The 12,458-nt window shown below is 44.7% G+C and overlaps 1 protein-coding gene across 3 annotated transcripts in view; it reads left to right on the forward strand.

Annotated features, from left to right (window-relative positions):
- Positions 1–12,458, forward strand: part of ALPK3 (alpha kinase 3) — a 53,268-nt gene that overhangs the window by 30,031 nt on the left and 10,779 nt on the right. For all 3 annotated transcript variants that reach the window (XM_061393993.1, XM_061393991.1, XM_061393992.1), the window contains one exon: positions 10,082–12,164. In XM_061393993.1, the coding sequence (XP_061249977.1) occupies positions 10,082–12,164 (2,083 nt within the window). The remainder of the gene's footprint in view (positions 1–10,081; positions 12,165–12,458) is intronic.

The raw sequence follows: 12,458 nt of genomic DNA on the forward strand, positions 1-12,458 counted from the left end.
TTTGTTGGCAAAGTGATTTCTCTGCTTTTTAATACTGTTTCTAGGTTTATCATAGCTTTTCTCCCAGGAAGCAAGCGTTTTTTAATTTCATGGCTGTAGTCATTGTCTACAGTAATTTTGAAGCCCAAGAAGATAAAATCTGTCAAATCTCCTACTATTCCCTGGCCTGGTCTATGCAGTCAGAAACTCAGAAGTAAGCACCAGTATAGAGAGAGATTCAGGAAAAGCCCTTCAAGACAGGCCTGAGAAATAAGAGAGGTAAGAGAATGGTGGAGAATCTTTCTCTCTGTTTGTGGTCCCAAGAGGGTGGGATCAATTTCTGTTGTTTTTTTTTTCTCTTCTGGATGTCTTCCTTGGTCCAGGACAGGGACTCATGTGTGAAAGTATGTGACAGAGAAGGCTAAGTGAAGCCTAACTATCTGGACAGAGGAATGGAAAAGGTAATCCTAAGGACTCAGGAAGTAAAGGGTAGATCATGGGGAGGAAGTTTTGGGAAAATGACTTCATAAGCTGTTTATAAATTCCTGGGCTTATTTCCAAGCTATTCATGCATGGATCTGATTCTGAACATTGTATACTGAAGAACTAAGAGGGACTTTCCTCAAGGTTCAGTGGTTAAGACTTTGTACTTCCAATGGAGGTAACATGGGTTCAATCCCTGTTCGGGGAACTAAGATCCCACTTGCCTCTGGAAGCAACCAAAAAAACCCACTAAGAGACCATCATCCAAGTCCCAGACTGGCCACTGGGTGGCACACACACAGATCTGAATAACACTGTAAAGACTTTGAAAATGGAACTGAATTGAAACTACGATCACAGGAGGTTGAATGGAACTTGGAGCCTGACTACAACCAAGTAGATTGTCTGCTGAGACAAAAGTATTAACATCCTCTATAGGATTTATTCAAGAAACCAGAATCTCATAATATTCGAAATGTCCAGGATATAATGAATATTACTTGGCATATGAGAAAATAAGGAAGATCTCAACATGCATGGGAAAAGGCAATTAAAGGATGACAATGTCAAGATGGCAGATATGTTGGAATTATCTGACTTTAAAGGAATAACAAAAAGTAAGGGTGAGCACTCTGGAAATAAATTGAAAGATAGAAAGTCTTGGCTAAGAAATACAAGATGTAAAGAACTAAATATTAATTTTAGAACTGAAAAAATAAAATAATTGAAATAAAATGACTTGCTGGTTAGGCACAACAGAAAAATGAGGACGATAGAAAATAATGTACTTTGAAAATAGTTGAAATTATTCAACTTGAGTGAGAGAGAGAAAAAGACATGAATAGAACCTCAGGCATCTGTGGTACAATAGCAAAATGTCTAAAATTCATGTCCTTGGATACCCAGAAAGAGAGAAGAGAGTGTGGTGCAGAAAAAATATATGAAGAAATAATGGCTGAAAATTTCCCAAATTTGGCAAAAAAATAAAAACAAAACCCCACAAACTTACAGATCAAGAAGTTCAGCAAACCCCAAATAAGAAACACCCACATAATTCCATGCCAAGTAACAGCATAGTCAAATTGCTGAGAACTAAGGACAAAAAAACAATAAAATCTTAAATGTAGAAAAAAATGATGCACTGTTTCTAGGGGAACAGTAACTCAAATGACTGCAATTTCTCATCAGAAACAGTGGAGGTTAAAAAGGAAGTGAAATAATATATTTTTTTAATTTTTTAAAATTTAAATTTATTTACTTTAATTGGAGGCTAATTACTTTACAATATTGTATTGGTTCTGCCACACATCAACATGAATCCGCCACGGGTGTACACGTGTTCCCCATCCTGAACCCCCCTCCCCGTACCATCCCTCCGGGTCATCCCAGTGCACCAGCCCCAAGGATCCTGTATCAAACCTGGACTGGCGATTCGTTTCTTATATGACATCATACATGTTTCCATGCCATTCCCCCAAATCATCCCACCCTCTCCCTCTCCCACAGAGTCCAGAAGACTGTTCTATACATCTGTGTCTCTTTTGGAAAGTTTCTTCTGGAGACCCCATATTGTTGGATACTGTTTTGTTGTTGTTGTTGTTTTAGAAATAATATTTTTTAACTGCTGAAAGAAAAGACTTTTCAATCGATAATTCTATATTCAGCAAACATATCTTTAAGCATTGAAGGTGAAAGAAAGACATTCCAAGATAAAGGGAAACTAAGGGACTATGTCACTAGCAGACCTGTTTTTAAAGAATTGCTAAAGTAAAATTTTCAGACAAAAGACACATATACCGGAAGGAAACTTTTAAATATCTGGGTAAATATAATTATTTTTCTCCTCTTGAATTCTCTAAAATATGTTTGAAGGCAAAAAAAATATAACGTTGATGGTTTTTAATGTATGTGAATGTAATATTAATATATAAAGAGGGAGAGGATAAAGGGACCTATGTGGTGGTAAGATTGCTTCATTTCACTTGCCATGGTAAAATGTTTACTTGGAGGAGACTGTGGGAAGTTAAGTGTATGTATTGTAAGCCCTAGAGCAATAATTAAAATACAAAGAAATATAGTACATATCACAACATGTAAATTTAAGTGGAATACTAAGAATTGTCAAATAATCTACAAGAAACCTGGATGGGGAAACAGGAAGAAATAACTGAAGTAACAAATAATAAAATAATCGATATTTAAGTCCAAACATCTAAATAATTATATTAAACTTAAGTGATCTAAATACATGAAGTGAAAGACATAAATTTTGAGGCTGGATCAAAAACACATTCCCAACTCTGTTTTTTACAAGAAATTGACTTCAATTCCAATGATAAAAATAACAGGGCTTCCCTGGTGCCTCAGTGGTGAAGAATCTATCATGCCAGTGCAGGGGATGGGTTCAGTTCCTGATCCAGGAAGATCCCACGTGCTGTGGAGCAACTAAGCCTGTGCACCGCAACTATTGTGCCTCTGCTCTAGAGCCCAGAAACCACAACTACTGAGCCCATGCGCTGCAATGACTAGAGCCTGTGCTCCGCAACAAGAGAAGACACCACGATGAGAAGCCTGCACACTGCAACTAGAGAGTAGCCTAGGGCAGCAACGAAGACCCAGCATAGCCTAAATAAATAAATAAATAATTTTTAAAAAGTAGAGTAATTGAAAATATATATAATGCCAACACTAAGCAATGGAAATTTAGACTGTTTATAGCTCAGATGGTAAAGAATCTGCCTAAAATGTGGGAGACCCAGCTTGGATCCCTGGGTTGGGAAGATCTTCTGGAAAAGGGCGTGGCTACCCACTTCAGTATTCTTGCCCGGAGAATTCCATGAACAGAGGAGCCCGGTGGGGTACAGTCCATGGGATGGCAAAGAGTCAGACACGACTGAGCAGCTAGCTAACACATTGACTTTCACATATTAATATCAGACAAAGCATGTGTGTGCCTGCTTGCCTGGAATTCTCCAGGCAAAAATACTAGAGTGGGTTGCCATGCCCTCCTCTAGGGGATCTTCCCAACCCGGGATTGAACCTGCATCTTTTGCCTCTCTTGCATTGGCAGGCAGCTGCTTCTTTACCGCTGTACCACTGGGAAGCCCCCAGACAAAGCCAACTTCAGAGCAAAGAAAATTACCAGGAAAAAATAATGAATTATGTAATGATAAAAGAGTCAATTCAAGAAAATGAAAATGACTTTGCCCCTAACAACAGAGCTTCAAAATACATGAAGAAAAGCTGGCAGAACTAAAGGGAGAAACAGACAAATTGACAATTAATAGTTGCAGACTATATTTAAAAATTCCTCTCAATAACGAATTGAACTAGCAAACAGTAAGAATAGAAAAGAACCAGGGGACTTCCCTGGTGGTACAGTGGTTAAGAATCTACCTACCAGTGCAGGGGACACAGGTTCAATCCCTGGTCCGGGAAGATTTCATATGCCACGGAGCAACTAAGCCCGTCTACCACAACTACTGAAGCCCATGTGCCTAGAGCCTGTACTTCACAAGAGAAGACACCACAGTGAGAAGCCCATGCACCTCAATGAAAAGTAGCCCCCACTCTCCTAAACTAGAGAAAACCCAGGAGCAACAATGAAGACCCAGCACAACATACGTAATTTTCTTTTTTAAAGAGTAGAGTTGAATAGCCTTATCAACCAACTGGATCTCATAGCCATACAGAATACTCTGTGTAACAACAGCAGAATACTTACTAGTTTCAGGTACATTAAGACCTTCACTATAATAGATTATATGATGGGTCATAAACGTTAACAAACGTAAAATGATTGAAATCATACAAAGCATGTTCTCTGACAAAAATGAAATAAAAGTAGAAATCAGTGATGGAAAAATAATAGGAAAGTCTCCAAACACTTTAAATATCACACTTTTATGGGTCAAATAGGAAGGCCTTTAAATCAATTGGGAAATATTTTGAACTGAATAAAAGTGAAAATACAACATCTCAAAATTTTGCTGCAGCTAAATTAGTGTACTGAGGAACATTTATAGCATTAAATATTTATTTTAGAAACATGAAAGGTCTGAGGTCAAAACTCTGAGCTCTTGTATTGAGTAACTAGAAAAGAAAGAAAATTAACCCAAAGCAATCAGAAGGGAGGAAACAGTAATGAAAAGAGCAAAAAACAATGAAATTGAAAACTAAAACTATGGAAAAATAAACCAGAATCTTATTTGAGAAGATTGATAATATTGATAAACCTCTAACAAGTCTCACAAGGAAAAAAAAAAAAAAAGAGACAAATTACCTGTATTCAGAATGAAAGAGGAGCTTGATTGTGGTGATCATTTCACAGTATATAGGTTAAGTCTTCCCCCTGAAATCTTTAGGGCTGCATGGTTTCACTGGAAATTATATCAAAGATTTAAAGATGACGAAGCCTCGATATGAGCCCTGGGTCTGGGTTTCATCAAGAAATAGATTCCAGGTCCTTGACACTGCCCAGCTCCATCCCTGTTAAGCCCTTGGCTTTGAATTCTGCTTCCCAAAACCAGCGCTCCAGGGCCATGCCCTCTCAGAAGGTGACAAGCCATAGTATTTGTCATTCAGTGGTTCATTTCTGTGAACCTCCTATGTGCCTTGGCCTATGAACATTGCAAAGGTAAATCAAACTGGTTCCTTAATCTCTGAGAATTTACAGGGAAGACAGAGACAAGATAGCAAATTAAAACTGCTAATGTTCTTCATGATGAAAAAGCTTCCAGAGAACCAGCTAGTTTCACCCCAGCTCACACAAGTTTTATTTTTAAGAAGTACATGACATTCCTCCTCAGATCTCTACCCAGTTCCAGATGCAGACACACACACACACACCACAGTGTTTAGAGACATCAACCTTTATAGTTATCGTGCACCAAGTCTAACCCTGGACCTGAGCTGGGCCCTCTTTGGAAGGGAAGAGTTCAAAGATTAGCAGATGAAACGTGTGCACGAAACAAATAACTGCCACAGAGAATGAGGGTACAACGATAGAATTAGGTACATTTGCCATGGGTACACAGGACAGGAAGCCACTTAAATTTTTAGGGATGGAGAAGGGAGCGCAAGGGCTTCCCTGGTAGCTCAGCTGGTAAAGAATCCACCTACAATGCAGGAGACCCTGGTTTGATTCCTGGGTCAGGAAGGTCCCTGGAGAAGGGATAGGCTACCCTCTCCAGTATTCTTGGGTTTCTCTGGTAGCTCAGATGGTAAAGAATCTGCCTGCACTGCGGGAGACCTGGGTTCAATCCCTGGGTTGGAAGATCCCCTGGAGGAGGGCATGGCAACCCACTCCAGTGTTCTTGCCTGGGGAATCCCCATGGACAGAGGAGCCTGGTGGGCTACAGTCCATGGGGTCACAAAGAGTCAGACACAACTGAGCGACTAAGCACAGCACAGCACAAGGGAACTCAGAAGTCTTCAGAAAAGAGAAGAAGCTTGAGGGAAGTCTTCAGGGAAAAGGAGTCCTACCGGTGAGCAATGTCCAGCAGAGAAGAAACAAAGTGATTATAAAACAGCACAGTAGTCAGTATGGTATCAGTGCTATAGGATGGAGGAACCCAAGAGATGAGCCTGGAGAGACAGACCTGGCTCTCCTGCTGAAAGGCCTCACTGATCACACTAAGGCCTGTCTACTTATTCATTTTCATTCTTCATTAGCTTTTGTGGAATATGTGTCATAGGCACATGGTATAAAATTTGTAAAGTATGAGACGTATTTAGAGAATATTAAACCTTCACCCTTTCTCTACTGCCCCCACTACATTCCTCTTCTTGAAGTCAGTTGCTGTAACTGGTATGTTGGGCATCCTTCTAGATCTGTTTTCTGTGCATTTACAAGTATATGTGTCTGTATTTCCCACACACGGGTGGTGTATGATATTTTCTGTCCCAATACCTTGCTTTTTTATTTGGATATTTATTTTACTTATTTGGGATGTGGATGTACCAGAATTCATTGAGTTAATCCCATATGGAAGTAAGTTAGATCATTTCTTGCTGTTTTTGTAGTTGTTCAGTCACTGTCACATCTGACTCTTTTCGACCCCATGGACTGCAGCACGTCAGGCTTCCCTGTCCTTCACAATCGCCCGGAGCTTGCTGAAGCTCATGTCCATTGAATCAGTGATGCCATCCAACCATCTCATCCTCTCTTGTCGCCTTCTCTTCCCTCAATCTTTCCCAGCGTCATATCTAGTCTTTTGCTATTGTAAACTATACTGCAACAAATATCCCTGTATGTATGTCCATTTGAACATGGAAGTATTTCTACAAACTCCTAGGAATGGGATTTTGGGGTCAAAGAGTGTGAGTATTTTCAGTTTAAGTAGGTAAAGCCAGATTGCTATCTGTGGAGGCTGTGCTGATGCCTGTTTCCTCACACCCTGGTGGGCAGAGAGTATCCTTCAACTTCTTGCTGTATTAGGTTGGGGCTTTTAGGCTTTAACCTGTAAATGATGATAAGTCACTGGGAGGCTTTTAAGCAGGGGAGTGTCACAATCAGATTTATATTTCGGAAAGATCAGTTGGGCTGCAAATTTGTAGAGGCAAAGACTAGAGTCAGAGACACCAATTAAGAGGCTTAGGCAAGACAGAATTGTTGGCAGCTTAGATTAGGCTCTTGGCTGTGGGAAGGGAATGGATATTGAGATAGTGAAGCTGTAGGTTCTATAGGACTGATCAGTTTAGGGGTGAGGGGGAGTGAAGATAGCTTTAATCAGCAGTTCCATTCATGGGACTTCCCTGGCTGTCCAGGAGTTAAGACACTGCTTCCACTGCAACGGGTACAGGTTCGATTCCTAGTCCAGAAACTAAGATCTCACATGCTGCAAGGCAAGGCCAAAAAAATTAAAAAGTTCTGTTCACATGAGCCATGTGTGCAACATCAGCATTTTCTTTGTAAATTTAAAGCTCTCATGTCCATATTAATATTTCCTAATCCTAGAATATCAGAAGTAAAAAGATACTAACATTCTTCAGTTGGACTTAATATTTGATGGCTCCTAATATTCTCCAAACTCTGTTTTTTTTGTATTCATACTGTTCATTCAGCTTCCCATGTGGAAGTGAAAGTGTTAGTCGATCACTTGAAAGTGTCCATCTCTTTGTGACTTCATGGATTGTAGCCTGCCAGGCTCCCCTGTCCATGGGGTTTCCCAGGCAAGAATACTGGAGTGGGTTGCAATTCCCTTCTCCAGGGGATCTTCCCAACCTAAGAATCGAACCCAGGTCTTCTGCATTGCAGACAGATTCTTTACTGTCTGAGCCACCAGGGACAGCATTCCATATGCAGTAAAGTAGCTTTAAATTCTAGACTTGAATATAGTTTATTTATAAAGTCTTTCATTATGTATTCCCTTTGCTCTTGTTTTTAATTGGAGGAATATAACTGCTTTACAATGTTGTGTTAATTTCTGCTATACAACATCGTGAGTCAGCTATAGTTATACATATGTCTCCTCCCTCTTGAGCCTCCCTCCCAACCTCCCCCCATCCCATCCTTCTAGGTCATCACGGAGCACCAAACTGAGCTCCCTGTGCTATATAGCAGGTTCCCTCTAGCTATGGTTTTGTGTGTGGTTCTTCTGATACTTAGAAATATTTGTATGTAATAATGTATAATTTAAATTCTATATAATATGTCTATAATTTTATGTTTAATTAATGTCTTTTACTTTGTAATGAGTGGTGTTTCCACTTCCTCCCTATCTTTTTTCCTTTTCCTTTTCTCTCTCCTATTAGCCCAAAGTTGTATTTCTAAGTGGCTATCTTTATATATATAAGTATCCTATATTTCTATTACCTGGGTTTTCAGCTTTGAATCATGCCTCTGATTCCTAGCTTGTATAAGTGATACAATTAAGGCACCCACACTACTCATCTTCTTGCTCCTTCCCCTTCTATGCTAGTTGTATCATTTCTGCATCGTCAGGGCATAAGCATTGACATTCTGATCTGCCACTCTAAACTTTTTTGTTTTAGTCTTGATTAACCAGAGGGTTAACTGCATATTCACTGTTCACCATCAGTTGTTTTGCTGTGGTTTCCCAATCATTTTTTGGTTGACCAAAGTTTCTTCTCCAGTAATTTCCTCCAGGGCCCTGGGAACACTTATCCTTAAGCCCTTGCATATTCAGAAACAATTTTCTTAGCAATTTTCAGGAGGTTTCTTCAGGAGTGTGTTTTTTGTTGATATTTTTTGAGATCTGCCTCCGGTAGGCTGTTCCACTTTTCTTTCCCTGACTCCGTTGGACATCTCCCTTATGTCTTCTGCTGGATTTCCACCCGGTCTTCCACAATCCTACAGTCTTACAGCCTCCTAGAGTTTCATCTGTCTGCTTTTGGCAGTCCTTACCTCCACATACTTTTTTGAGACTATAGGTTTTATCAACCTCAAGTTCCACTAACAATGGAATTTGCTTTATTTTTTCTTGTTTACTTAGTTGGTTTTGAGCATATCCAAGAGGGAAGAGGCAAATTACCGTTTAGGCCACTGTGTTTAAATAGGAGGTCCTTTAATTATATTTAAATGTGTGACATAATAGTATAAAAGCAAAGAACTTGTGATTTGAAGTTAGACACTCCTGGCTTCTAAACCCTACTGTTTACTGTCTGATAATGGACAAACTACATTTCTTCTTTGACTATCAGTGTTCTTATCTCTAAAATAGAGATAATTCTTATAACTATTTCATATTGTTGTGAGGAGTGAGGTAATACCTATATAATAAATGGGGGCCTAGCATAATGTTTTGCAAATAGTGGGTGTTCAGAAGGGTAACATTGTAACATTTCATGGATCTCCTGGCATACCTGTCATTCACAACGACTTTAATCTTCTATGACTGCTGCTGCTGCCGCTAAGTCTCTTCAGTTGTGTCCGACTGTGTGTGACCCCACAGACGGCAGCCCACCAGGCTCCCCTGTCCCTGGGATTCTCCAGGCAAGAACACTGGAGTGGGCTGCCATTTCCTTCTCCGATGCATGCAAGTGAAAAGTGAAAGGGAAGTCGCTCAGTTGTGTCTGACTCTTTGCGACCCCATGGACTGGAGCCCACCAGGCTCCTCCGTCCATGGGATTTTCCAGGCAAGAGTACTGGAGTGAGGTGCCAACGCCTTCTCCGACTAGCATTATGTAATTACCACTCACTCAGCATTAATGGTGATGTTGCCCCTGAAGCTGTCAAGGAGACCCTCCAGTACTCTCCCACCTCACCCATCATTCTATCCAGAGCAGCAGTGCCACAGGAGAGGGAAAGGTTAATTGCTCAGAAGCCCTGAGAGAACACATCCCTCCAAATGGTGGGGGTGAGGGGAGGGGTAGTACTTGAGCAGAGTCCATCAGGAAAGGCAGGATTTCTTCAGGGAGAGGTGGGAAAGCCCAGAGCTAGACCTGGATTCTGGATATTACTGTATCTGAATTCTGGGTTCAGGGGTTTGGTGGGTGGGCATGGGATTTTGTCACCCCTAACAAGCCTGAGAAACCAAGTGGCCGGATTCCCATCACGGCAGCTGTGGTTAAGGCCCGAGGAGACTGGGACATCAGATTGGAAAGAGAGCCTAAGGCACCTGTAGTTAAGTTCTTGCTTTTGTCCGTGTGTTCCCAGGTCCAGGAGTCCCAGGCAACCATAGCTCCTGCACCGGCCGGCAGCAGCTCTGATCCAGCCTCTGCTGGTCACAGCACCTCTAGAAGTCAGGGCATCATTGAGCCCATGGATGCAGAAACCCAGGAGGACAGGAGAATGTCTGTTGACCAGAAAACAGGAGGTGAAAAGAATACAGAGGTGGACAGGAAGATGCAAGTGGACGGGAGGACGCAGGGAGACCAAACAGAAGCCTCCCAGTGGACTCAGGCAGATAGGATGACACAAGTGGATGTTGTGATGCAAGGAAGTAGGAGATCAGAGTCGGACAGGAATTCCCAGGAGGACGTGATGGCACAAGGAAGGGTGGGGACGCAGGCAGAAGAGAGGACCCAGGAAGATGGATGGGTACAGCAAGATAAGGGGACACAGTCAGAGGGGAGCACTCCCTCAACCACGAAAGGTCATTCAGAGAAGGCGTCCATGACCAGTCTCAGCCCACACTCCAGAGCCCCCAAACGCCCACCTTCGGAGGATCCTAGGTCTCCTCAGGTTATTGAAGGCTTTGGACAGAGCCAGGACGAGTTCTCTGTCCCAGACAAACCAGGTTGTATGCTCACATCTGACAAGACACCAGGACCAGCCTCTGGGAACCAGGAGGAAGCTGTGCTGGGTCCCCTGGTGGGGGGCCTCGCTCCCAGGGCACAATTGCCTCCTGAGGTCCGTTCGGAGCCGGTGGGAGGAGAGCGCTCTGGAGGGCTGGAGTGGTCCACTCCGGGGAGGGACAAACCAAGGGAGGGCCTGTTCCAGGGTCCGAGGGAGGAAGAGCTGGGAAGAGTGCCACCTGCAGCTCTGGGTGGCCGTCCTCCAGGGGGCTTAGGCCCTGAGGGGCGCCCCCTGCCCTCTCCTCCTGAGGCTGGCCTGACTCGTCATTCCCAGGAGGGGCTACCCAGCACCCCAGCTTCTCAGCCCAGGAGTGCAGCTGCCTTCCCGCCCTCTGAAGGCAAGACCTTGCTGAGCTCTGCTCCCTCACTGCACCTGGGGCCAGGGACAGCCAGCCCGAGTCACCCTCCAGAAACTGTGGCAGCAAACAGCGAAGGGCCCTGCGCCAAGGTGCCAGATGCGGACGGGAGGACTTCGGGTCCCCGGACCTGTGACCCCGGCCTCATAGACTCCCTGAAGAACTACTTGCTTCTGCTGCTAAAGCTGTCCAGCTCAGAAGCAAGTGGAGGGGGCCCGGAGTCTCAGGGGGAAGCTGCCGCTGGGGGTCCGGCGCCCCTGCCCACCCTGGCCCCCACCATAGAAGTGGCTGGACTGAGTCCGCGAACCTCACGGCGCATCCTGGAGCGCGTGGAGAACAACCACTTGGTGCAGAGCGCACAGACCCTCCTGCTGAGCCCCGGCACCTCCCGCCGTCTCACTGGCCTCCTGGACCGCGAGGTGGAGGCTGGCCGGCAGGCCTTGGCTGCTGCCCGGCGCCCAGGCCCCAGCCCCCTCTCGGTCCCCGCTATCGTGGTTGGTGAGGCGGAGGGCCCTGGGCTGGCCTCAGGAGGATCCAGTGAGGGTGAGGGACAGCTTCCCCTTGAGGGGCCTGGCCTCCTGGAGGTCTCTCGGGAAAGCAGCATGGGTGGGCTGCTTAGGGAGGAGGGTGGTGGGCAGGCAGCCCCTGGGCAGGGCCTGCTGTCAACTGAGAGCAGAGCCCAGGAGCCCTCCCCAGAGGAGGAGGCCCCGGGGGAGGCGCTCCCCGCAGCGACGCCCGAGGAGCTGGCTCTTGGGGCCCGGAGGAAGAGATTTCTCCCAAAGGTAAAAGCTGCGGGAGATGGAGAGGGCACCAAGCCTGAAGAAAGAGAGAGCCCCTCAGTCTCCCCCAGGGGGCCCAGGAAGGCCCTTGCACCTGGGTCCCCAGGGACTCCCGGGCGCGAGAGACGCTCCCCGACTCAAGGCAGAAAGGCAGGCATGCTGGAGGTGCCGCGGGCAGAGGAGGAGTTGGCAGCAGGAGACCCAGCCCCCAGCCCCAAAGCTGGCAGTCTAGATGCTGAGCTGGCCCTGGAGGAAGGCAATCAGGATGCTCTGGCCAAGTCCAGGAAGGCCAAAGACCTGCTGAAAGGTGAGTACTAGGTATGGCCTCCCAGGAGAGGATGCTGCTGGGTCACCTGCCTGCTGGAGACCTGGTGTACCTCTGTAAAGGTATTCCCATGTAATAATCCCACAGGCTGTAGAATCAGAAAGGCTTAGTTTTTGCCCTGGCTCTGTGGCTTGGAGCTGATAATAGGACCAACTTCATAACATTATGAGGTTAAATGGGATAGAATAAATCAAGGGCTCGGCCTGGGGCCTGGCTTCAATAGCATCCTAGCTCTAGCATCATCATCATCATTGTCACCACCATCATCCCCTCTTT

This window comes from Bos javanicus, chromosome 21 (assembly GCF_032452875.1).
Source record: "Bos javanicus breed banteng chromosome 21, ARS-OSU_banteng_1.0, whole genome shotgun sequence".
NCBI lineage: Eukaryota > Metazoa > Chordata > Mammalia > Artiodactyla > Bovidae > Bos > Bos javanicus.